Source organism: Heterodontus francisci, chromosome 41 (assembly GCF_036365525.1).
Source record: "Heterodontus francisci isolate sHetFra1 chromosome 41, sHetFra1.hap1, whole genome shotgun sequence".
NCBI lineage: Eukaryota > Metazoa > Chordata > Chondrichthyes > Heterodontiformes > Heterodontidae > Heterodontus > Heterodontus francisci.
Window position 1 is genome coordinate 24,019,124 of NC_090411.1, and position 27,357 is coordinate 24,046,480.

At 44.1% G+C, this 27,357-nt stretch overlaps 1 protein-coding gene across 1 annotated transcript in view; it reads left to right on the forward strand.

Annotated features, from left to right (window-relative positions):
• The window catches only part of LOC137353365 (guanine nucleotide-binding protein subunit alpha-12-like), a 46,736-nt gene extending 22,838 nt beyond the window's left edge, over nucleotides 1-23,898 (forward strand). Inside the window, exons 2-3 of the mRNA XM_068019546.1 lie at nucleotides 14,324-14,374; nucleotides 20,282-23,898. Coding sequence (XP_067875647.1) covers nucleotides 14,324-14,374; nucleotides 20,282-20,851 — 621 coding nt within the window. The 3' untranslated portion in view covers nucleotides 20,852-23,898. The remainder of the gene's footprint in view (nucleotides 1-14,323; nucleotides 14,375-20,281) is intronic.
• The last annotated feature ends 3,459 nt before the right edge of the window (nucleotides 23,899-27,357 follow it).

A 27,357-nucleotide genomic window follows, 5' to 3' on the forward strand; every position in this document is an offset into this window, starting at 1 on the left:
ATTCAATGATGGTAATGCCATTGAACGGCAAGGGGAGATGGTCATTGCCTGGCACTTGTGTGGTGTGAATGATACTCGTCACTTATCAGCCTAAGTCTGAATGTTGTCCAGGTCTTGCTGCATGTAGGCATGGTCTGCTTCAGTATCAGAGGAGTTGTGAATGAAACTGAGCATTGTGCAATCATCAATGAACATCCCCATTTCTGACCTAATGATGGAAGGAAGGTCATTGATGAAGCAGCTGGAGATGGTTGGGACTAGAACACTAACCTGAGGAACTCCTGCAGTGATGTCCTGGGGCTGAAATGATTGACTTCCAACAACCACAACCATCTTCCTTTATGCTAGGTTTGGAGAGATCTGCCTGGTCTCTCTTCTCTGGAATGTCACTTCATGTGGGATTGTTGGAGATTACCACTTCACTGTAAGTTCTCTGCTGTTTCTTCAGCACAGGAGGACTCTTACTGTGCTGCAATGTGAGTTTTTACTGTGCACTGTTCAAACTAGAAAAGAATTAATACATCTCTAGTGGCAGGTGCAGTTGGCAACTCAATGACATAATTGTGTCACTGTTTATAAATATAGAAAAGGGACTGAACTTTCCCAATGGCTTGTCTATTGACCTTTCACCCTTCCAGAGATTTGGGTCAAGATCCGGCCAAAACTGATAAGTTTGAAAACTTCTTGGTCTTGAAATTAAATACAGGCAAAAAAGGGCAGCTGAAGGTCCAACATGGCAGGCAGCACATGTGCGTCATATTGGTTAAGATTCCAGGCAACCAGTGCGCCAGCCTGAAACAGGAGTTGCATCTTTTTTGCACATGCAAGTGGAGGGCTTAATGTCTTTTTGAAGCTCCCTTTGCAAAATTGCACTTTCATATCACTGAACCTAACCAAATGAGCATTTCGAATAGAAATCCTGCATGTAAACAGCTGCCGGTAACAGTGCAGTTGCAGGCTCTGGCCAGTAAGGGGCACTGTGAAGCGAGCTTCTGAATTCTCATGGGCATTTTCAAACCCTGATTGGATGAATGCAGGATGGCGCCTGGCAGCTCCCCGCCCCATTCAGTTTAAAGTCAGTATCTTTTCAATGTTATCCCGTGCTCTGTTATTCCATCCAGGGGAGTTGGGAGAGGGAAGGGGAGCACCCCGCTCCGTCTGACCCACTCCGCTGAGCAATTACATCGGTGAGGCCTGCAGACAAGCCAGCCGCAGAGATCCCCAGTGAGGGAGAGGAGAGGAGGCAAGCAAATTAAAGCATGAAAGAAGGCAATGATAAACAAAGTGCAGCTTCAGAAACTTGCAGCAGTTTAAACTCCTTATCCTGAAAGTTGCTGTAATCTTGCTGTCCTGCAGGGAATAGTCTGGAATCTATTTTGGAAAAGGCGGGTCATGTGACTGGAACAGGAGGCCACGAACCTTTTATAATCAGTTGGTCATCACAGACTGCTAGCACCATACAGTTGGAAACTGTGAAAGGCGTCTCATTTGCGTAAAGCCTCCTTCACCTCCTTAAAACAGTACTGTGCCACAACCACCTCCTCAGTTTAAACGGGCACTGCTTTCATGAGAATCCAATACACAATGACATTGCACTATTTGTATCATTTACACAGGATGTGACGGTGACAATAATGATACATGCCTTTCCTCCATCTCCACATAACTTTGCCAAGTACTACAGCTCCCCTTTAAGTGTAGAGCTCCAGGGTTCCTATTCCCATGGCAACATCTGTAATTATCAGCAAATCCTGCCCTGTTTACAGTTGTCAGTACATCTGCGAAATTAAAGGGAAATGGGGGAGAGGACAAGAGCCCTTCCCGATATCTGTTAACAGCCTGTGGATTCTGAACTGGATCATTGCTGCGAAGCAAAATAAGTCAGAATTGTATGGAAGCCCCTTTGAAGCAGAGCGAGCACCTCCCTCTCTGATTCGTCGTCACTTCAACCGGGGTTGCCAACTCTGGTTGGATGCATTCCTGGAGGTTACGTCATGTACCTCTTCCTGCTAATCATTCCACCCTGCCCCCACACTGCCGCCATTGGTCGCCTGACACGTCCATCAACACGGTGCCCCGCCTTCCCAGGCCATTTTGGAGTGGGATCAGGCTCTTCATAACTCAATTCTTGAATATCAGCCTTTTATTCCCATTTCCAACATTTTTACAATTAATAAATAAAAATTTTCAAAGAAAAGTAAAAAAAAACTTTTCTTCATGCCCCTATGATTTTTTTGTGCTGGATTTACTCCCATCACTGTTGTGGAGATGAATCTTTAATTCCCACGGCATTGCTGGGAGCAACACACAGGAGAAAAATCATTGGCATTAAAAAGAATTGTTTTTTCTAAAAAAAAAAGTAGTCTTTAAAGTTATTAGTAACAAAAATATTTGAGTCGATGGCAGAAAGACTAGACACACCGCTTTGTCGCATGGTGATATTGGGGTCTTGTCTCCTGTCAAAATCAATCTAAAACACCTCCCCTCCTTCGCCCTATAAAGGGGACCACGAGGATATTTCCCCTCATGGGGGATTTAGAACTAGGGGCACAGTTTCAGAATTAGTGTTCTCATTTAAGACAGACATGAGGAGGAATTTCTTCTCTCAGAGGGTCATTAATCGAGTCATAGCCATTTACGGTGCAGATTGAGGCCATTCGGCCCATCGGGTGCATACCGGCTCTCAGCGGATCAATCCAGTCAGTCCCACTTCCCCGCTCGATCCCTGTGGCCCTGCAAGTTCATTTCCTTCAAGTGGCCATCCAATTTCCTTTTGAAGTCATTGATTGTCTCCGCTTCCACCACCCTTGTGGGCAGTGAGTTCCAGGTCATTACCACACGCTGTGTAAAAAAAAATTGCTTCCTCACATTCCTCCTGCATCTCTTGCCCAAAACCTTCAGTCTGTGTTCCCTATGTACCATGTAACTACAGAGAATCCAGGACCTAACAATTTTAGTGACAATCACATATTTGGCAACGTAACTGAAGCTGCATCTTGACATCAAGAAATAGCATATAAAGGAAGATATTTTTGGCAAACTGTCAGGGTATGTTAGTCAAAAGGCTTTTCTTTACCTCTTCCTACACAGAGGAAAATATTGTAAAACAACACAACACACATAGGCCATTCGGCCCATCTTGTTTGTGCCGCCTCTCTGAAGGAGCAACCGGTTAGTCCCATGATCCTCCTCTTTTCCCCATAGCTATGCATATATTTTTTCCATTTTATATATCTAAAAGTTTGCAAATATCAATGCTAACAAATTACATTACATTCCTGCACCACAACAGTGAATGCACCTTCTTAAAAAAAGAAGTACTTAATTGGCTGTAATAACATAGAAACAGAAAAATTTACGAGACTGAAGGAGGCCATTCGGCCCAGCATGTTTGTGCCAGCAGAAAAAGAGCTATGCAGCTAACCCTCACTTTCCAGCTCTTGGTTCATAGCCCTGTAGGTTACGGCACTTCAAGTGCATATCAAAGTGCTTTTTTAAAATGCTGTGAGGGTTTCTGCCTCTCCCATTTTTGAGGCAATGAGTTCCAGATCCTCACCACCCTCTGGGTGAAAATAAATTACTCCTCAACTCTCCTCTCATCACCGTACCAATTACTTTAAATCTATGTACCTTGGTTATTGATTCTCTGCTAAGGGAAATAGGGCCCTCCTATCCACTCTATCTAGGCCCCTCATAATTTTGCACAATTAAATCTCCCCTCTGCCTCCTGAGTAAAGTAGTTGTGAAAGGCGCTATATAAAGGTAAGTTTTATTTTTCTTTCAAAGAGTTTTTAAAAAAATGAGCAATAAAGGACTCGAGAGAGAGTAAAGGAAACAGACCATGGAAGGGAAAATAGGGTGGTTCTTCTTGACCTGCCCATCTGAACAGTAAGCGTGATGCAGCAAAGTGGACAAGGCCATAGGGTGAGTAGAGGAACTCCCATAAGCAGCATTGCCAGAGGCCACTTCAACCCATTAGGCCTACTGTGAGTGAATGGGGCCTATTTTCAGGGTTTGATACTTATTCAATTTTTGACCAAAGAATCCAATTTTTGGCTGGGTGTTCCAGAAAACTGTAAGAGATAAATAGTACATTAAAAAGGAGAGGTTCCTTAAGTGGGAGCTCCATGACTAGGAGCAGGAAGCTTCTTCCATCATTCATTTCAAAATAGGTCCAGATTTTCCCAATTCATGATTTGGAAACGTTTGTTTTCTTTGTCACTTTTCTCTCCTCATCCTTTCCTAAATGCAGTTGGGGAGATTTTCCTCTGGGAAAACCTGGTTTGCCAGCTCTGGTTGGATGTATTCCATCATATGGCTTCCTGCCTATGACCAGCATTGGTCGCCAGACATGTCCATCAACCTCCTTCACACATCAATTGGGAAACGAAAAGATTCTTTGTTACCAAATTGGATGGTTCTTGACTCCGCCAAACAGTCTTCCTCCATTTCCCTTTTTTCACATTAATAAATTAAAGAGTTCAAAGAATATTGGAAAACAATTTTTTTAATGTCTCGTCTTAAAGACTTTCATTTATATATCCCCTTTCATGACTAACAGAATGTCCCAAAGTGCTTTACAACCAATGAGGTACTTTTGAAGTATAGCAACTGGTGTGGGAAACACGGCAGCCAATTTACGCACAGCAAGCTCCCACAAACAGCAATGTGATAATGACCAGCTAGTCTGTTTTTGCGACGTTGGTTGAGGGATAAATATTGGCCAAGACAGCGGGGATAACTCCCCTGCTCCTCTTCAAAATAGTGTCATGGGATCTTTTGCTTCCACCTAAGGGAACAGATGGGGCCTCAGTTAACGTCCTAGCTGACAGTTCACTCAACTGCTTCCTGGGATGAAGGGGGTTATCTTATGAGGAAAGGTTGAACAGGTTGGGCTTGTATCCATTGGAGTTTAGAAAAAATTTAGGTGATCTTCTTGAAATATATAAGATCTTAAGGGAATTTGACAGGGTGGATGTTGAGAGGATGTTTCCCCCTATGGGAGAGACTAGAACCAGGGGACACAGTTTAAAAATAAGGGGTCTCCCATTTAAGACAGTGATGAGGAGAAATTTATTCTCTGAGGGTTGTTAGTCTGTGGAATTTTCTTTCACAGGGAGTAGCGGAGGCAGGGCCACTGAATATTTTTAAGGCTGAGTTAGATAGATTCTTGATTGATAAGGGATTTCAAGGTTATAGCAGGTTAACAGGAAAGTCGAGTTGAGGCCACAATCAGATCTTATAAATGGCAGAGCAGGCTCGAGGGGCCAAATGGCCTACTCCTGCTCCTAATTCATATGTAGTGCTCCAGTCCCTCACAAACTGCACTGGAGAGTCAGCCTTGATCTTTGTGCTCAAGTCCTGGAGTGGGACTTGAACCCACAACCTTTTAACTCAGGTGGGAGTGCTACACACTGAGCCATGGCTGATACATTGGATGAATTTTCCCCCAGGTGTTGTTCACAGCAATGCCCTGGACATTAGTCTTCAAATCCTGGAGGGTTGGCAACCCTGCAGCAAAGTGAAGAGGGAACAAGGGAGAGACCTGAGATACCTCCAAACATGCGTCCCATGAAGTGGGGGAGTGACTTGTGATGGGATACTCCCCCGCCCCCCCGGCTTCCTGGACTGTTTTAGATGGTCTGTACTTGTGTTGCCAACCCTCCAGGATTGCTCTGGAGTCTCCAGGAGTTGAAGACAGATCTCTATAACAGTTCTTACAGGATTTCAGTACGTCTCCTCATAGCAGTCAGTGTATTTTCTGTGGAAGATCCTTGCTGTGTCTTTTACTTTTCCTTTTAACTCTTAAGCTTCACCCAAAGGCTTAAGCAATCAAACACAGTGAACACAGATAAATGGACAGACTAATACAATCAAACTCAGATCTATCAAACACTACAATAAGCCCATATAAATGTAAGTGTTCTTTATATTACTTCGCAGATGGACTTTTGGTATCTATTTACTGTTTATAGGGATAAGAGGAGGCCATTTAATCCCTCGAGTCTGTCCTACCAGCCAATGAGATCATGGCTGACCTGTGCCCTAACTCCATATACCCACCTTTGCACCATTTCCCTTAATTAAACAAACAAGCTTAACAAAAATCTATCAATCTCAGATATAAAATTAACAATTGATTCAGCATCAATTGCCATTTGTGGAAGGGAGTGCCAAACTTCTACGTCCCTTTGTTTCCTACTTTCACCCCGAAAAGGTCTGGCTCTAATTTTTGTGTTATGTTTCCTCATCCTAGGCTCCCCAACCAGCAGAAATAGTTTCTCTCTATCGACTCTATCAGTTTCCGTTAAAACTTCAAACAAATCATCCCTAAATCTTCTAAATGTCAGGGAAAACAACCTTAGTTTGTGTAATCTCTCCTCATAAATTCTCCTCGTGTATTGGCATGGATTGGGGTTTGGTTAATGGACAGAAAACATAAAGTACGAATAAATGGAACATTTTCAGGTTGGCAGGCTGTAACTAGCAGGCTATTGCAAGGATCAGTACTTGGGCCTCAGCTATTTACAATCAAAATTATTGACTTAGATGAGGGGACTGAGTTCAAGTTTGATGATGATACAAAGGTAGATGAGAAAGTAAGCAGTGAGCAGGATACAGAGTGGCTGTAGAGGGATATGAACAGGTTGGGTGAATAGGCAGATGGAATACAATGTGGAGAAGTGTGAAGTTATCCACTTTGGTAGGAAAAATAGAAAAGCAGAATATATTTAGAATTTTTAAAAATTTGTTATTTGTGGAATGTATTGCCCATCCCTAATTACCCTTGAACTGAGTGGCTTGCTAGGCCACTTCAGAGGCTTTTTTTTTTATAAGACTCAACCACATTGCTGTGGGTCTGGAGTCACATGTAGGCCAGACCAGGTAAAGACGGCAGATTTCCTTCCCTAAAGGACATTAGGGAACCAGATGGTAAGAGACTGGGAAATGATTTCATTCAGAGGGACCTGGGTGTCCTTGTTCATGAAACACAGAAAGTTAACAGGCAGGTACAGCAAATGGTATGTTAGCTTTTGTTATAAAGGGATTGGAGTATAAGAGTAAAGAATTCTTACTGCTGTTATACAGGGTGTTGGTGAGGCCGTACCTGGAATGCTGTGTGTAGTTTTGGTCTCCTCACTTGCCCGAGAGGGAGTACAACAAAGCTTCACTAGACTGGTCCCTGGGATGAGGGGATTGTTTGATGAAGAGAGATTGAGTAGATTAGGCCTAAATTTCAGTGATTTACGACTGAGATGAGGAGAAGTTTCTTTACTCAAAGGGTTGTGAATCTTTGGAATTGTCTACCCCAGAGAGCTGTGAATATTCAGTCGTTGAGTATATTCAAAACAGAGGTTAATAGATTTTTGGGTATGAAGGGAATTAAGAGATATGGGCATGGTGTGGGAAGGTGGAATTGAGGTAGAAGATCAGTCATGATCGTATTGAATGGCAGAGCAGGCTCGAAGGGCCAAATGGCCTACTCCTGCTCCTACTTCTTATTTTCTTATAACTCATACTTTCCTAAATTGAAATCCAATTGCCACAGATTTTTTTTCCATTCACTTAATCTATTAATATCACTTTGTACTTTTATGATTCCCAATATACTGTTTTCAGTGCCAGCTATTTTTGTGTCATTGGCAAGCACTTGAATATTTTATTTTTAATTTTATTTAGAGATACAGCACTGAAACAGGCCCTTCGGCCCACCGAGTCTGTGCCGACCAACCCATTTATACTAACCCTACAGTAATCCCATATTCCCTATCACCTACCTACACTAGGGACAATTTACAACGGCCAATTTACCCATCACCTGCAAGTCTTTGGATGTGGGAGGAAACCGGAGCACCCGGCGAAAACCCACGCAGACACAGGGAGAACTTGCAAACTCCACACAGGCAGTACCCAGAATCGAACCCGGGTCCCTGGAGCTGTGAGGCTGCGGTGCTAACCACTGCGTCACTGTGCCTTCCCATTGTGTAAGTCATGAATAAATGCAGTGAATAGTTGAGGCCCTAACACAGATCTCTGCATGGTGCCACTAGTCACATCCTGCCATTTAGACTACTTGCCTGTTATCCCTATTCTCTCTCTCCTGCTGCTCAGTCGATCTCCTAACTAAGCGAACAATTTGCCCTCAATTGTATGAGCTTCAACGTTAGCTAACAGTCTCTTATGAGGGACTTCAGCGAATGCCTTCTGGAAATCGTATAAATAGCATTTGTAGACATTCCTCTGCCAACCACTTTAGTCACCTCTTCAATCATTCAGTTCAGTTCCTGGCAGTTTCCCATTTCCATCTTTTCTTGGCTCCATTTTACACTTGGGATCACAAAAGATCAAAACATAGGAAACCCATATGAGAAATATCAGAGAGTCATGATTGTGATCTGATCAAACTACAGAACCAGAACCAAAATAATTGGCTTGTACAAGTTGGAAATTGAATGTTTTATTTTCTATTTGTTGATCTGCTGGTCATTCTTACAAATATCGGTGGAAAGAGAAGCAGAGTTAACGTTTCAGGTCAGTGACCTCTCGTCAGGAATGGATGAAGAGAAGGTTGAGAGGAGATTTGATTGAGGTGTTCAAAATCATGAGGGGTCTGGACCGAGCAGATAGAGAGAAACTGTTCCCATTGACAGAAAGGTGGAGAACCAGACGGTGCCGATTTAAGGTAAATGACAAAAGAACCAAAGGTGACATGAAGTAAAATGTTTTTACGAAGAGAGTGGTTAGGATCTGCAATGCACTACCTGAGAATGTGGTGGAGGCAGGTTCAATCGTGCCTTTCAAAGAGAACTGGATAAGCATCCGGAGAGAAAATGTTTGCAGGGCTACGGGGAAAGGGCGTGGGACCATCTGAGTTGTTCTTGGAGAGGGCTGACACAGACATGATGGGCTGAATGGCTGTAACCATTCTATGATTCCGTGATACAGATAGAGATGTAACAGGTTTTAAGCAAGTACAGAAGCAGGGAAAGGTGAGGGAAAGATCAAAAGGGAAGGCCTGGGAAAGGCAGGAGAGATTAAATGACAAAAGAGATGATGGTGCAAGGCAAAAGGGACAAGTGAAGTAAGTGTTACATCTCGAACTTTTTTCTAGTTTTGAGGAAAGGTCAGCGAACTGTAATGTTAGCTCTGCTTCTGCCTCCGTAGATGCTGCCAGGCCTGCTGAGTATTTCCACATTTTGTGTTTTTATTGCCAGTTACTTATGATCTGTCGCTTAGGCCAAAGGTCACAATTGACCAGAGAGAGCCTTAGACATGCAGTCATGCGCCACAGAGTGAGCATTAAGAAAAAAGAAACTTCAGATTATAGCAGTGGCTTCCCTGGTAAGTCTGTGTTCAATGCAACAGTCAGTGTAGTGCTGCCCTGTGGCAAGTCCCTTGCTCGATCCTGATCTGTGCTGAGTTTGCCAATCGTACTCCAGAGATGAACTATAGGAACAGGAGGAGACCATTCAGCCCCTCGAGCCTGCTCTGCCATTCAATTCGATTACGGCTGATCTGTATTTTCACTCCATCTACCCACCTTGGTTCCATAACCCTGAATACTCTTATCTAACAAAAATCGATCAATCTCAGTTTTGAAACTCCCCCTCCACCAGTCTCCCAACTTCAGCAGCTTTTTGGGGAAGAGAGTTCCAGATTTCCATGACCTTTTGTGTGAAGAAATGTTTCCTGACATCACTCCTGAATGGCCTAGCTCTAACTTTAAGGTTATGCCCCCCTTGTTCTGGACTCCTCTGACCAGAGGAAATAGTTTCAATCTATCTACCCTATCAAATACTTTAATCATCTTAAACACCTCAGTTAGGTCACCTTACATCTTTATTCAACACTCAGTGGTTGTTCTCATTATTTCCTGAGTAAGGAATGGGAAATATCATCTAAGGATTTTGGGATGAGATTAATTTAGGATCTTCACAGCTAAAAGAGAAAGTTTGATCATGCAAATTGTGCTGGATTCAGATCTCCGATCTCAGAGGTGAAAGGTCAGTGCGCTGATGGATCAACCCAGAGCTTCCTTGGGTTTAATAACTCTGGCAGACACGGCAGTAAAGTACCAGGAGAGTGCTACGTGATCAGAAGTGTTGTCCTTCAGTGAGACATTTGCTTGTTCCTATGATCTAGATGGACTTTGACAGTTCCATGGCACCATTGGGCAAAGGGCAGGGAGCTCTCTATGTCCTGAGAAAACATCCACCCTCAACTAGCACCACAAAAAGCAGTTCAAATGCCATTTAGCACATGGCTATTTGTAGGATCTTGATGTATAGGAAATTGCTGTTGTGTGTTTGCTTTAGGGTTGCCATTTCCGGTTGGATGTATTCCTGGAGATTTCATCATATCTCCAGACAAACCCTGCCTAGTCAAAAAGTCTTTCTGTCCCAACTCCAGTATTTTTATAACTAATCATCAAAAATGGTTCTGAAAAAATGAAACACACAATTTTTCGAAACCCCCATGAGTAATTTTCTGAGTATTGCTCACAGGAGATTAATCTTTAATTCCTGGAGACTCCAAGGCATTCCTGGAGGGATGGCGATCATAGTTTGCCGATATAACATGGTGGTTCAATGTAATTATTTGTACGCATCATGCTTTGAGATCATTCTGAGAGATATGATTATTAGGCACTACATAAATGCAAGACTTTCTAATGTTTAAAGTCAAAACAGTTTTCAATTTTCATTGCATTAAATGTGCTTCATACGTTCCTGAAATCTGTTATGCAAATTTGGGAGTAGTTGTTAATAGTTACAAGCCTAAGAACCCTGAAAGTGGCTGGCTTATTAAGGCATACAGGATACTTTTGTTTGTTAGCCGAGGCACAGAATATAATAGTGGAGGGGAGAGCTAGAACGATATGAAACACTAGTTAGGCCACAGCTAGAGTACTGTGTACAGTTCTGAACATCACATTACAGGAAGGGTGTGATCGCACCAGAGAAGATATTTGAGGATGTTGGCCAGGAATGGAGAATTTTTGCTATGAGGAAAATTGGATAGGCTGGGGTTGTTTTCTTTGGAACAGAGGAGATTGAGGGGAGATTTAATTGAGTTGTATAAAATAACAAGGGGGCTAGGTAGAGTGGATAGGAAGGATCTATTTCCCATAGCATAGAGGTCAAAAACCAGGGGCCATAGATATAAAGTAATTGGTAGAAGGATTAGTTTTTGACCCAGAGGCTGGTGGGGATCTGGAACGTATTGACTGGAGGGGTGGTAGAGGCAGAAACCCTCATCATTTAAAGACATACTTCGATATGCACTTGGTGATGTAACCTACAAGGCTACGGGCTAAGAGCTGGAAAGTGGGATTAGGTTGGGTAGCTCTTTTTACGGCCAGCACTGATACTGTGGGCTGAATGGCCTCCTCCTGTGCTGTAAATTTGGATGATTCTATGAAGTGTTCAGCCAACCATTCCCAAGTGTTTATAGAAGGGGCCTTTATTGCTAATGAGAGGAGAACAGGAAAGGGCCTGTCTAATCACTTCCAATTGGTGTGATAACATCAACTGCTGATTGGAGTCTCCTTTGCCAAAATAGCATTTTATCTAAAGAATGCTGTAAACTGACTTTGTTATTTCTGCTCGAGATTAAAATTATATTTCAGTTCCAAAAAAAAAATTACCTCAAATTTATCTGCTTGTTATGAAGGCTGGGATCTGTTGTCCAATTACCCTCAGAATCCTGTGTGGCCAGACAACTGCCCCTAAATGAACAGCATGGCCTCCTAAACAAGTGGAGGAATGTGAAGAATACTGAGATAGCTTCTCATTACTGTCACAACGATCATCTGCCATTTCTGGCCAGGCTGACAGAAACGTGACGAGCCAGCACTGGCTCAATGGGCCAAATGGCCTACATTCTGTGCTGTATCTTTCTATAATTCTATTTTCTGCTGATGTTGGTTGAGGGATGAATGTTGGCCAGGACACCAGGAGGAGGCAAATGCTCTATGTTGAAGTAGCTCAAAGATTGTTGGTTCCTCAGACTTGACGCAAATCAGTATCGAGGTGTTTCCACTTTAATTTCCGTTTTGATTGATTTAAGAAAACGTGCTTCAGTGAATCTCAGCCGAGGTATCAGATGCTGGGGATAACCCGAGCCTCGGAGCTTAATGGCCCCCTGATGGAATGTAAGTCTGGTGAGGATGGGGTTGTGCCCCATTGTGTGCACTTTGCCCATGGATACTGTTACGGGAGAGCCAGCGCCTTCAGGAGAGGAAGGGAATAAACAGGTTAAGGATGAGGAGGGAATATTAACTTGCTGTTGAGTCACATCATGAATGGTTCTACTAACAAGGGCTCCAAATTAAGCTCGGCACTCCTTCGAATAACCGTGGGAGTTTATAAGTTGACATCGACAATGGGCTCACTTTAAGAATCAAGGCCATATGGTACACAGGTGTACTTTTGTCCTGCATTAGAGTGGGCTTCCTGTTTAAAGAGAGAGCCCCTGATGCGGTGGCTGTTTTGTTTGTTTTATCCAGAATTCCCTCCGCCTCGCAGGAAGTGAGCTTTTAGTTCAGACGGGGTGGCCCAGCGGCGCTGAGAGATTTTTATCCTCTCTGCGTTCACAATCGCCTCTGCTGCTTGGCCTGTGAACCAAGTGTGATATCTGTGCCTGTCGAGACATGGACCAGTAAAACAAACTGCACGGAGACTGCAAGTTGCGGTGCTAATTACTTGGAAAGCAAGACTTGCGTTCATGTAGCGTCTTTCAGAAGCTCAGGATGTCCCAAAGAACTTTACAGTCAATGAACTACCTTTGAAGTGTAGTCACAGTTGTAATGCTGGAAACGCAGGCGCATATTTGTGCATTGCAAGATCCCACAAACAGCAGTGTGATAATGACCAGATAATGTGTTTTTGTTCTGTATATCAGTTGAGGGATAAATATATGCTCAGGACACTGGGCGGAACTCACCTCTTCTTTGCAATAATGCCGTGGGATCTTTTACGTCCACCTGAGAGGTTTGACAGGACCTCGACTTAATGTCAGGATATTACCCTTTGCTGAAGAATTTACAGGCCATGTAGATCGCGAGACAACCTTAGACAGGAGATGAAGGAGTGCTCTTCAGCAAAGAGGCAGTGAAAGAAATAAAGATGCACATTTCATGACCTCAGTATGTGCTTCACAGTCAATGAAGTACTTTTGAAGTGTAGCCATAGTTCTAATATTGGAAATGCAGGCACCAATTTGAGCATAGCAAGATCCCACAAGCAGTAGTGTGATAAGGACCAGATTATCGATCTGTGTGATGTTGATTGAGAGATAAATATTGGTCAGGACACCAGGGATAACTCCTCTTTGAAGAGTGAATCTGTTATATCGTTTGCTGACACTTGAGAGGGCAGGCGGAGTCTCAGTTTAACATCTCATCTGAGGCACTGCACCTCCAACAGTGTAGCACTCCCTCTCTGCTGCACTGGAGCATCAGCCTAGATTATGTGCTCAAGTCTTTGGAGTGGGACTTGAACCCACAACCTTTAAACTCAGAGACAAGAGTGCTCCCCACTGAGCCGTGGCTGGCATCTTTGTCTGGGTTATTTTATTAAACAGTTTGTTCTCTGAATTCACTAGTTTGAACTTCTTAGGTATCTAGGAAAACATATAGATTGCTAATTGAACTTTTTCTTCGATCAGTCAAAACAGGAATGAGAAAAGAAATGCCTTAAGAGATTAATTTGCACAAAGTCTGAGGAACGAACAATCTTCGAGCTATTTCAACATAGAGCATTTATTGCCCCCTGGTGTCCTGGCTCAACAAGATGTCACAATCCCAGAACACTCTCAAAGTGAATATATCAGTAATACTGAACATTACAAGTGCCGATTGAGTTGGTTTTGCTTTAAATTGCCACAGAGTGGAGAGCGTGGCCCTTGTGCACTCACACTGTGGGAAGCTTATTCATGGAGAGGGGACAAGGTGATAGCAGAAGCCCCCATCCCTTCAGCATTCTGTTGTGCTGACCATTTTCAGCAGAGATGCACTGGGCCACTGCGTGGACAAGAGCGGCTCCTGTGGACTCTCTCACCTGAACTGAGTGGCTCTGGAAATGTTGCATTGACAATATGCGCATGTATGCATGCCAGCGTGTCTGTGTGTGTGTGCACACTTCTTGTCAGGCTGTGTGCCAGTCTGCTTGTGTGCCAATCTGTTTGTGTGCACGTGTCCGGCTGTCCGTGTCTGCTTGTGTGCGTGTGTCCATGCACACATGCGTGTGTTTGTGTGTCTGCGCACATTCGTGTGTGTGTTGATTTGCGTCCATTGTTGAAATCTTTTCTGTTTCTCTGATAGGCTGAATCAGTGCGGTACTTCCTGGATAATCTGGATCGTGTTGGCCAGCTGGTGAGTTTTTAAAAAAAATCATTCCGGGGATGTGGGCATCGCTGGAAAGGCCGGCATTTGTTGCCCATCCATAATTGCCCTTGAAATGGTGGTGGTCACATTTTAGTGTGTCTAAATGAGTAGCAATAATGGTTGAAATCATTAAAACATTAGGAAGTATCAACGCAATCTGTATTATTAATTTAGAGTTAGAAAAGCAATGTATTGATCTGTTTTCACTGACAGGGCTACCCTTTGGGATGAGGATTGGAAGTGGCTTCACCTCCTTCCATCACGCTACGTTATGGTATATTTTACACATTTTTCCAGTCATCTCGCTGCCTGAAGGTAGACAAGTATCAGCCATGGTTCAGTGGGGAGCACTCTCGCCTCTGAGTTGGAAGGTTGCAGGTTCGAGCCCTACTCTGTGGGGGGGAGGGAGGGGAGTTTGAGTGTGAGGTCTTGGGGAGGGGTAACAGACACTTGGCTGATTTGCTGCCACTGAGGCTTCAACCAGTGCAAGGAAAAATATTGATGCAGGGGCTGCTGATTCTTCAGTGCTGGGGAAATGATACTTTCACAGTGTGTTACTAAAAGCTTAAACAGCACTGCACAGTTAACAGGCAGAGAGAAGTTATAGCTAGCTGTGAAAAGTGAGTAAATGTCAAAAATATCTCAGGCTGGCAAAGTGGGAAGAGTAGTGGACTAAGGGAGGCAGGGCTAGGTTGTCCAGTGGGATTACTTGCTCTGAGTCTTGGTGTTGACACTGCTGTCTGCCAGACCCCCACTGAACAGCCAGAACACTGACAGAAGCTCATTTACAACGGCACTACTGGGAGATGGGTTGCCAACTCTGTTTGCATGTAGGCCTGGAGGCTTTGTCACATGACTGCCTCCCACCAATGGCCCCAGCCCATGCTCTCACCATTGGTTACCTGACATGTCCATTGTCATGGCACACCGGCCAATTGGAAAGCAAACAGACTTTTGGTTACCCGATTGGGTGATTCTTGAGTGTCAGTTGAACAGCCTGTTGATAACCAGTAAACAAGCATTAACAGATTCTGATTTTTTTTAAATGCCCCTTTGATTTGATTTTGCTTACGAACATACAAATTAGGAGTAGAAGTAGGCCCCTCAGCCCCTCGAGCCTGCTCCGCCATTCAACAAGATCATGGCTGATTTGATTGTAACCTCGACTTCCCATTCCTGCATATTCCCGATAACCTTTCACCACCCCCCCCCCCCCTTGCTTATCAAGAATCTATCTACCTCTGCCTTAGAAATATTAAAGACTCTGCTTCCACCGCCATTTGAGGAAGAGACGTCCAAAGACTCACGACCCTCTGAGAGAAAAATATTCTCCTCATCTCTGTCTTAAATGGACAACCCCTTATTTTTAAACAGTGTCCCCTAGTTCTAGATTCTCCCACAAGAGGAAACATCCTTTCCACATCCACCCTGTTAAGACCCCTCAGGATCTGATATGTTTCAATCAAGTCACCTCTAACTCTCTTAAACTCCAGCAGATGCAATGGTCCAACCTTTCCTCATAAGTCAACCCGCTCATTCCAGGTATTAGTCTAGTAAACCTTCTCTGAACTGCTTCCAATGCATTTATATCCTTCCTTAGATAAGGAGACCAATACTGTACACAGTACTCTAGATGTGGTCTCACCGATGCCCTGTATAACTGAAGCATAACCTCCCTAAGTTTGGATTCAATTCTCCTCGCAATAAATGATAACATTCTATGAGCTTTCCTAATTACTTGCTGAACCTGCATACTAACCTTTTGTGATTCATGCACTCAGACACCCAGATCCCTCTGCATCTCCGAGCTCTGCAATCTCTCACCATTTAGATAATATGTTTCTTTTTTATTCTTCCTGACAAAATGGACAATTTCACATTTTCCCACATTATACTCCATTTGCCCACTCACTTAACTTATCTATATCCCTTTGTAACCTTCTTATGTCCTCTTCACAACTTACTTTCCTACCTATCTTGTGTCATCAGTAAATTTAGCAACCATACCTTCGGTCTCTTCATCCAAGTAATTTATATAAATTGTAAAAAGTTGAGGCCACAGCACTGATCCCTGTGGCACACCACTCGTTACATCTTGCCAACCAGAAAATTACCCATTTATGCCGACTCTCTGTTTCCTGTTAGCTAGCCAATCTTCTATCCATGCCAATGTGTTACCCCCTACACCATGAGCTTTTATTTTCCGCAATAATCTTTGATGTGGCACCTTATCAAATGCCTTCTGGAAATCTAAGTACAGTATATCCACCAGTTCCCCTTTATCCACAGCACATGTTACTTCTTCAAAGAACTCCAATAAATTGGTTAAACATGATTTCCCTTTCACAAAATCAGGAATTTTTCTAACTTGTTCTGGAGAGTCCAGGACATTCCTGGAGGTTTGGCAACCTTAGCGAAAGAAAATAATGTGATTTTGGGCCTAGCAAACATCGAGACCTCTGGGAGTAGTTGGGCAGGTGCAGGACCTTGGATTTGCTGCTGATTTATGCTGTGCAGAGGAGTGAGGGCAAAGAAATCCCCGAAATATTTTGAAAGCAAGACAACACCTGTGGCCCAGATTTCAAGGCTCTGTTTATTTACTATCTACTTGTAAACGAGAATGAACTACACCGTGTTTTGCGAGGCAGGCCCTTCCCATTATACTTATTGAATGACAGAGCAGGCTCAAGAAGCCAAACGGCCTCCTCCTGCTTCTTATATTCTCTTGCTGCTTAGTGCCAATGGGGATCAGTTTGAGTCCGATTCCATTTGGACCGGATTCCATGTTGGGTCTTCATTTCAAAGCCCTATTCTAATGCAAAGTTGACGGTGATGCCTTTTTTGTGGGCGCATCAAGCTGGACCCCAATAACCTCCTTCCCCAACCCCCTCCCACCATCCGGGCCCTTCCCCACCAGAGCTAATAGTTTCTCTCTCTCCCTACCATATCAAATCCTTTATTCATCTTAAACACCTCAAATGTCAGACAAAAACAGAAAGTGCTGGAAATACTCAGCAGTTCAGGCAGCATCAGTGGAGAGAAAAACAGAGTTAACATTACAGGTCTGCATGACCTTTCATCAGAAACCACAACCTTCAGACTCCGAAGTGAGAGTGCTACCTGTAGGATAAGGGTCTGAAAGGGTTAATGTTGAGAGAGTCAAGAATACTTCCCACCGTGATGATGTAAGCGATCACATGTGAGAGAGACTTGGAGGGAGATGCAGCACGGCTTCAGAGGAGTCACACAGACTGGTGCGGAGCTGTACATAGCTATAATGTAATAAAGAGTTAATGTTCAAAGATTCAGCTCTCTAAGCTAGACTAACTAAGCATATTAAGGTGGCAACGTAAAAACCAAACATATAACACTACTAACGGATGAAAGGGTTCTGATGAAGGGTCACAGAGACCTGAAACATTAACTCTGTTTCTCTCTCCACAGATGCTGCCTGACCTGCTGAGTATTTCCAGCGCTTTCTGTTTTTGGTTCAGATTTCCAGCATCCGCAGCATTATTCTTTTATATCTCAAATATAAGTCCCCGTTTTGAAATTTGCAATCGACCACAGTCGCGACAGTTTTTTGGTGGGAGGGAGAGAGTTCCAGATTTCCATTACCCTTTGTGTGAAGAAGTGCTTTCTGACATCATCCTGGCTCTAATTATAAGGTTATGCCCCTTTGTTATGAACCCCCCCACTGGACAAAATTAGTTCTTTCTATCTACCGTGTAAAATTATCTAAACACCTCAATTAGGTCATCCCTTAATCAACTATAGTCGAGGGATTGCAAGCCTAGTCTATGCAATCTGTCCTCATAATTTAATCTTTTTAGTTTTGGTATCATTCTGGTGTCTCTGCACTGCATTCCCTCCGAGGCCAATGTATCCTTGCTGAGATGCGGTGCCCAGAACAGAATGCAGATACTCCAGATACAGTCTGACCAGAGGTTGATGTAACGGTAACATAACTTCTGTATCTTTGTATTCTAGCCCCCTTCAGATAAGTGGCCAACTTTCCTTTTAAATTATTTTTTGTGCGTGTCCAGTGACTTTTAAGTGCTGAGTGCTTTTCGAGTGGGGCCTGCAGTTGTGATCCATCAAACAGTCTCACAGGCTCTTCACATTTCACAGCTGCTCAGTGGACATTTGAGCCCTTGCCAGTTCTCAGCCATCGAGCAGGACTGTGTTGCTGCAGTGCACCATTTACACCAGGCGGTGGGGGTAGGATACTTTGTAAGTCCCGTCGTTCTGCACTGCCCACTCTACACACAATACGACGAGAGGAGAATTATCCGCTAAACCTGTCACTTCTCTCCCCGAAGGATTCCCTCGCAGGTATAGATGCACGCTGACTAATGACTAACGCTGAATCTGCTGCAAGAAACACCTCCAAATATGCAATAACTATGTCTGTCCATTTAATGTTTATTGGTTTATTTTGACTGCATCTGATAACAAAAGAATTTCAGTGTGTCTCACAGCCTGTACCCCTCAATGTTTGGTGTCTCGCGCGCTCTACCTTGGTGTCTGCACGTCTCGAGCTCTGTGGTCTGTGCTAAGTGTCTCTTATGCTGCATCTCTCCATCTCTGTGCCTCTCACAGATGGAAAGGCACTGGGGATGCAAGATAATTGGGGGTAGGTGGAAATGTGGAGTAATCAGTTCAGCCATGAACTTATTGAATGGCGGAGCAGGCTCAAAGGGCCAAGTGGCCTACTCCTCCTAATTCGCATGTTCGTATGTAATAACTAGTTAACAAACAGCTGATCCTTCTCTGGCTGCCAATCTCTGTCTCCATTGCAGCCTTTTTGTTTCGCTTTCATTGCTGTTACTATGGCTACTGCTTCTCTGAATTTTCTCTTCTTGTTTGTCCTAAACTCTAAATTCATCAAACTACAGGATTTCCCCCTCCCTGCAAATCGAACTAATCCCCACCTTCTACTCTACTCATTCTTTCCCAGGACTTCAGATCTGTAACGCTGCTTAATCTCCAATTCTCCTACTTTCACAATGGAGGAGTTTTCACAACCCAAGATTGGATTCATAGATTCAAAATAATACAACACAAAAGGAGGCCATTCAGCCCACCGTGCCTGTTCCAGCTCTTTTAAAGAGTTAGTCTCACTGCCCTACACTTTCCCCATAGCCCTTCAAACATTTCACCCTTGAGCATTTATGCAATTCCCCTTTTGAAAGTTATTATTGAACCTGTTTCCGTCACCCGCAGTGCATTACAGATCATAACTCGCTGCGTAGAAGAAAATAATTCTGCTCATCTCCCCTCGGGCTCTTGTGCCAATTTTCTTAAATCTGTGTCCGCTAGTTACCAACCCTTCTACCAGTGGAAACAGTTTCTCCTGATTTACAAAGCTGGTGGAGCCTTGCCCAATGGGGCTGAGCTTGCTCTTGAGTTTCTCTTTGACAACACTCGGAGTACTATGCACAGTTCGGGTCTGCATATTATATCAAGGATATAGAGTCACTGGAGAAGGTGCAAAAAAGGATTCACCAAGTCTGTTACCAGAGCTGAGAGGATACACTTACCAGGAAAGGCTGAGGCTCTTTTCCCAGAAAAGAGGAGGCTGAGGGATGACCTGATGGAGGCCTTTATAGGGTAGACAAAGAGGAGATGTTTCCACTTGTGGGGGAAGACCAGAACTAGAGACCATAAATATAAGATAGTCACTAATAAATCCAATAGGGAATTCAGGAGAAACTTCTTCACATAGAGAGCGGTGAGAATATGGAACTTAATAGCACATGGATGGAACACAGTACCACGTGGAGCATAACACCAGCATAGACCTGTTGGGCCGAATGGCCTGTTTCTGTGGTTTGTGTGAAATGTAACTCTTCCTCAGGTTGATCACAAGTGTGTGTCTTGTTTTCTTTCCAGAATTATCTTCCGACCAAACAGGACATCCTTCTGGCCAGGAGGGCAACCAAGGGGATTGTCGAGTATGACTTCATCATCAAGGGAATCCCCTTCAGAATGATGGATGTGGGCGGGCAGCGCTCACAGAGGCAAAAGTGGTTCCTGTGCTTTGAAGGGATCACCTCCATCCTCTTCATGGTGTCGTCCAGCGAGTTTGACCAGGTCCTGATGGAGGACCGTCGAACAAACCGCCTGGTGGAGTCGATGAACATCTTCGAGACGATCGTGAATAACAAGCTCTTCACCCGGGTCTCCATCATCCTCTTCCTGAACAAGACGGACCTGCTGGAAGCCAAGGTGAAAACGGTCAACATTGAGAAGCACTTCCCTGACTTTGAAGGCAGGCCACACCATCTGGAGGACGTGCAGAAGTATCTCCTGGCGTGCTTCAACCGTAAGCGACGAGATCGCAGCCGGCCCCTCTTTCACCATTTCACCACCGCCATCGACACGGAGAACATCCGCTTTGTCTTCCACGCTGTGAAGGACACGGTTCTCCAGGAGAACCTGAATGACATCATGCTGCAGTGAGGCGAGAGACCGTCTGCAGTCCTTTGTGTGCCGAGGTCACATCAAGGTCAACAGGACGTGACATTATGCTTGTATTTGTTGAGGCAAATGACAATGCAAGGTAAAGAAAGGGATAAATAAACGCATATTTAATATTTAAGAGATTTCACTTTCCAACGTTCAAACGTGTGTTGAAAATTCAGATTGACATTACCGTCGTTAATCCCGTCTGGTCCTGGTGATTATTTTTTATTCCTTTTTGATTTCCCCCTTCACTCCAGACAACGTTGACTCATTTTGGGAAATGCTTCAGCCACACGGGCAGTAAGTGGTCTTTCTGTGAAACTGGATGTCGGTGGGCTATTAAGCCAAGGGGAGCATCACCTGACTTCCATAAACCTGCACCTTCTAGTAAGGGATTACTAGACAGCAACGAAGTCCAGGAACCCCGACAGATTATTTTTCTAGCCTCCTACCCAACTATAGCATATGGGCTAACTAAGTCTTGAGCAGGATTGGACGTGGGCCCTTCTGGTTCGCTAATTGGTCGTTTAATTTAGGCTAAATTACCGTTTGCTTTTAAATGCTGATGTCGCTGTGATGGGAACAGGCTGGCAGAGGGTCCCGTGTCTTCCGCTGTTTCTCATATTCGCTGTTCGAAGAAAAATATTCAAAGAAAATTCTTTTTAAAAAAAAAAAGTAGTTGGAAAAGTATATTGCTGATGCTAATTAGTTGCAACTATTTAGGAGAGGAATCCTGAGGGTGAGATCTGCCTTTTAAGTCATTCCCTCTTTTATCTTTTCCATATGTTTATCCCCCTCAGGCTTCAGGTCTTTCTATGTAGCTTCTGGCTCTTACACCTCCTATTTCAGCTGGCAGGATAGGAGGACTGTCTAAAAGCCTACATGGCTCAGTTGGTAGCACCCTTTGCCTGGAAGCCTGAAGGTTCTGGGTTGAAGTTGCACAATAGGATGTAAGTGCAAAAAATCAAGATTGATACAGGAGTGCAGTAGTGAGGGAATGTTGCAGCACTGGGTATGTTAAGCTGTGGCTTCACTTGCCCTCTTAGGTGAATGCAAAAGATCCCATGCAGCTATTTTGAAGAACTAGGGGTGTTATCTCTGGTGTCCTGGGCCAATATTTATGCCTCAACTGACATCACAAAAACAGATTATCTGGCTATTATTACATTGCTGTTTGTGGGAGCTTCCTGTTTGCAGATTGGCTGCCATGTTTGTTACATTACAGCAGCGACTACACTTTAAACATGAAAAGCGCTTCATTGACTGTAAAGCGCTTTGAGACATCCGGGTGGGTGTGAAAGGTGCAAGAGAGATGCTAGTCTTTATTTTAATCACATTTGTCACCAGTGTATTGCGACCAGGTGAGAAAAGGGTCTAGGGGTCCCTCTCACCCTTCACCTGCTCTTACCGTAACAGGGTTTAATATTTTACACACCGTGTTTTTAGCTCCCCCTTGGTGAATCCTTGTTCACTGCTTTCCAATGTAAGGCAAAGAAACCAGCACAAACAGGTTTTCTTAGGTTTAAAGAAGATAGGTTGAAATTTATTAAACTTAAACTCTAATTTGGTTAACGCCTACGGATACATGATGCGCCCACGCTAGCATGCATACGCGATAAACACACATGCAGATAGAGACAGCAAAGAGCAGAAGAGGCAATATCTGCAGATGGTTTTGGTTGCTGTTCTTCGAGCTCGTTGTAGAGTCCTTGATTGTAGGTAGGTCCGGCTTTTCGTTGGGGCCCAGTATTATTCTTAAACCTTGTTCGCTGTAGGAGGTTTTTCTCTCTTGATGTTCACGTATCTTCAGTGGGTCCAGAGGCTTGTGAGAAAGAAATGGGAGCAGACAGGAGAGGTCTTCTCAGTCCAGGAGCAAACAATCCCTCCCAGATCAAACTGTCTGTGCACAATTCAAAAACTCCCAAGTTGGCCAGCCAGGTAGTCACGTGACCAACTGGTTCCACCACTTCTGTGTTTGTGGATTCTATGGTCCTAGCAGACCCTGAAATGTCTCCTCTTATACAACAATATCTGGAGATCAGAGTCCATCTTAGGTTAAGTGGATAAGGGAAGTAACCGCTCTAGTCTCCATAAGCCATCTTTCTTTGGTATGCAAAATATCCTCCAGCCCAGTGTCTGGCAGTCCCTTGTAACAGGTCTTCTCTTCTTCCCAGCAACAGTTTCAAAATTATTGTCCACATGGTGAAATTAATATGCCTCATTCTTGGCAGGTGGGGGCCCAGCTTGACAAGTGGCACCACCTTGTAAACTGGCAAGGAAAAGGTGAACAGCCCGAATGTCTCACTGAACTGCAACAGGCAACACTGTTTGGGGGTGCTGCACTTGCAAGGGCAGTGCATGTAACCCCACACTGGCATCTACTTGACAATGTGGAAAATTGCCCAGGCATATCCTGTCCACAAAAAGCAGGATATTTCCAATCTGGCCAATTCCCGCTGCATCAGTCTATACTCTATCATCAGCAAGGTGATGGAAGGTGTCATCGACAGTGCTATCAAGCAACACTTACGCAGCAACAGCCTGCTCACTGACACTCAGTTTGGGGTCCGCCTGGGCGACTCAGCTCCAGACCTCATTACAGCCTTGGTCCAAACATGGACAAAAGAGCTGAATTCCTGAGGTGATCAATTCTCCACACAATAATCAGCCGTGAATGTACACACAGCATGCAGAATAATGGATACCTAGAAGCGAGTTACAGGAAGGAGTCTGATCGAGGGGTTCAGTGGATGTGCTGTGTTGTTAGAGGGTGACCCCATCCAGATGTGAGTGTTACTGCTCGTAATGGCACTACTGATAATCACAACTTAAAAGAATCAGATAATCATGAGGAATTCTCACCCTGTCAGATAATACCCATCATCACACAGCAGGATTTCAGTGCGATATGATCTGACAGCAAGTTACAATGGGGAAGGCTTTAACTTGAGTATTGTTTCAGTGAGGCTCCTGTCCAAGTGCTTGGAACATGCCAAGCTAGAAGAAGCCGTGGTCACGATTACTATAAGTTTTTCGACCAGTATGGTGATTGGGGGGGGGGGGGGGTGGGCAGAAGGAGTGTGAAGCGGGTTTCTGTGTGACTGGGTGAGGGGTCTCTGTGTGATGAGGGGGTGCTCTGTGTGAGTGGGGTTGTGGGGGGGGGCTCCATGAAGGATAGCATCATGGCAGCGAGCTCTATTACAGGGTACCCCATGTCCTAAAGGCCGAGAGCTGCATCTAGAATGCGCTGAAATGATCTGCCTGCTTTACTTCCATCCTTCTGAGGAGCTAATATATACAATTTATACTGTGACGGGTTTTAAGCATGTGTTTACAGTGGACTGTGTCCAGGACAGTGGAGGGCATAGAGAGGCAAGTGTGTGAAAGAGATGGAGTGAGGATAGAGAAAGAGAAAGGGAGAAGTGACTGCAGGAATTAACGGTGAGGGGAGAGACAGGGAGGATTGGTATAAAAACAATTGAGAGAGCAAAGTCAGTAGAGATACTGAAACCCAGAAATTAAGTAAAAGGGATTGAGAAGGGGATTATCCACAGATAGAGCATGACAATGAGTAAAGAAGGAAGAGTGAGGTAAAAATGGAGGAAAAGAAGTGCAGACTTTAAAACTTCATTCTGAGGCCGAAACCCCAAATTTTAACATTACTGAGTTTACTGGCATAGTTATACACAACAGAAGACATGAAGTGTTTGTGACAGCCCTAAGGCCTCTTGGGGTGTAAAGCAAGGGCCGAATTTTTAGCAGATGGCACTCGCTTTGGGCACTTGTTTGTATCTACACCCTGGTAAAATCATCCTGAGGGTCAGGTAGATGGAGAGAGTGTGAGGAAAGAGAGGAGCCCACCTTTAATCTGCAATCGCAATTCATCAAGGTCTTGACCACTGCGAGGTATTTGAAGAGCTCTTTCAGTGTCCCAGTTGAGCGCCTCCTTTAGAGAAAGGTAAAGCATTTAAAAAAATCTGCTCTAAATGTTTCTGGCTAAACGTATAACTAGAAAAATGCAAAGAACATTTAATTGTAGTATTCCTGGAATATGCAACAAGAGAAAAATTTGAATCTTGACAGTTTGTGGCTGCAATGCTTACTGAAATTCTCCGAAGCTAGCGATCTAGTTCTTGTAGTGCCCGTGTGTTTATCGATAATCATTATTGATGTCAGCCATGTAGTACCTCAGCTAGTCTCGAAGCGTTTCAAAAAAATTAACCTCAAAGGATTAATTACTTTGGAAATTTCAGAGTATATTTCTTTTGGAAACTGCTAACCACATTTGTGAGGCCTGTGAGCAACTTAGGCCTCACTACTACAAAGAGCCAAGGCCTAGCAATAATCTGGAATACCACCAAGCCTGTTGGTAGTGATGGTCACTCACTGTGGTTTAAAAATGTAATCCATTTCGATCTGTATTGTCCTTAAGGAAAATAAAACATCTCTAAACATTCAATTGGGTTTGTTATCTGTGTCAGACTTGTCAATCGCAAATGTTTTATTTTTTAAAAATGGCAGCGTGTTTGCATGAGGCCACATATCCAATCAATTGGGCTAGGTATCTGTTGTACAAGGCCCCATGGCCACCTTCCTCGGACTGCCATCTTGGACGTATTCTTGGAGGTGTCTTCATGGGACCTCTTGACCACAACCGCTCCGCCCCCGCATTCCTGCCGTTGGTTGCCCGATACATCCGTCGTCATGGTGCCCTACCATCCCATGTTACGCGGAAAGTGAACAGACTGTTATCTGATTGGATGACTGCTGACTATCAGATAAACATACTTTGTTTCTCTGTCTGATATTTTTACAATCAATAAGCAAAGAAACTTAAAAAGAAACCACAATTTTTAATGCACCTGTGATATTTCTTCTGACTGTAGCTGCTGGGTCCCTTTAGTTATCTACCATAGCTCAGTCTTTAGCAGTTTTGCCTCTTGACTAAGAAGCCCATGGGCTCAAGTCCCACAGCTTGAGCATAAAATCTAGGCTGACATTCCCAGTGTGGTAGCGAGGGAGTGCTGCACTGTCAGAGGTGCCATCTTTTGGATGAGACTTTACACTGAGGCTCTGTCTGCTTTCTCAAGTGGTCATAAAAGATCCCATAGACCTAATTCAAAGAGGAGGAGGGGAGTTCTCTCTGGCCAATATTTCTCTCTCAACAGCACTGGGGACAGTGACGTAATGGTAATATTACTGGCCTAGCAATCTAGAGGCCTGGACTGATGCTCTGGAAATGTGAGTTCAAATCCCACGACAGCAGCTGGGAAATTTAAGTTCAACTGATTAATAAATCTAGAATAAAAAGCTTGTCTCACTGTTATAAAAACTCATCTGGTTCACTCATGTCCTTCAGGGGAGGAAATCAGCCATCCCAACATGGGCGGCGCAGTGGTTAGCACCGCAGCCTCACAGCTCCAGTGACCCGGGTTCAGTTCTGGGTACTGCCTGTGCAGAGTTTGCAAGTTCTCCCTGTGACCACGTGGGTTTCCGCCGGGTGCTCCGGTTTCCTCCCACAGCCAAAGACTTGCAGGTTGATGGGTAAATTGGCCATTGTAAATTGCCCCTAGTGGAGGTAAGTGGTAGGAGAATGGTGGGGATGTGGTAGAGAATATGGGGTTAATGTAGGATTAGTATAAATGGGTGGTTGTTGGTCGGCACAGACTCGGTGGGCCGAAGGGCCTGTTTCAGTGCTGTATCTCTAAATAAATAAAACAATAACCTTGTCTGGCCTACTCCAGGCCCATAACATAGTGTTTGACTCTTAACTGAAATGGCCTAGGAAGACACTCAGTTCAAGCACAATTAGGGATGGGCAATAAATGCTGGCCTTGCCAACAATGTTCACATCCAAAGAATGAATAATAAAAAAAAAACTATTACAGACTATCTGGTCATCATCACATTGCTATTTATGGGATCTTGCTGTGCATGAATTGGTTGCTTCATTTCCCACATTACAACAGTGACTGCACTTCAAAAGTATACCATTGGCTGCAAAGCACTTTGGGACATTCTGAGGCTGGGAAAGGTGCTATATAAATGCTAAAGTCTTGCTTTCTTTCTCTTTCTTTTGTGGCATCCATCATGCCCATAAGCAGTCAGACCTTGACAGTTGGGTGGAGAGCAACGAGTGCACACAGGAGTTGGTAGGGGACCCAACCCACACTCCAGTTTGCCCTCATTTTCCTGCAGTAGCAGAACATGAAAGTTGCTCGCCAATTAGGAGGCAGGAAATGGAGCTACTCGACAGATTCTTGGAGACATGAAGTAGCTCGAAATAAATCAGGAACATGATGGGGGCCACAGGAAGATGTCCAGGGACAAGAATGAGTTTCAATAGGGCCTGAGCTTTTCAGATACAGCCATGGAGATGCTGGTGGAAAAAGTTCATGAGATGGGAGAGGTCCACTTCCCATTGTCTAAGTGGTGTGTGCCAAGACAATTTGGTTGAATGGGCATGCCAAGAAGGGTGGCATTTGTGAATGTAAGCAGCCTTT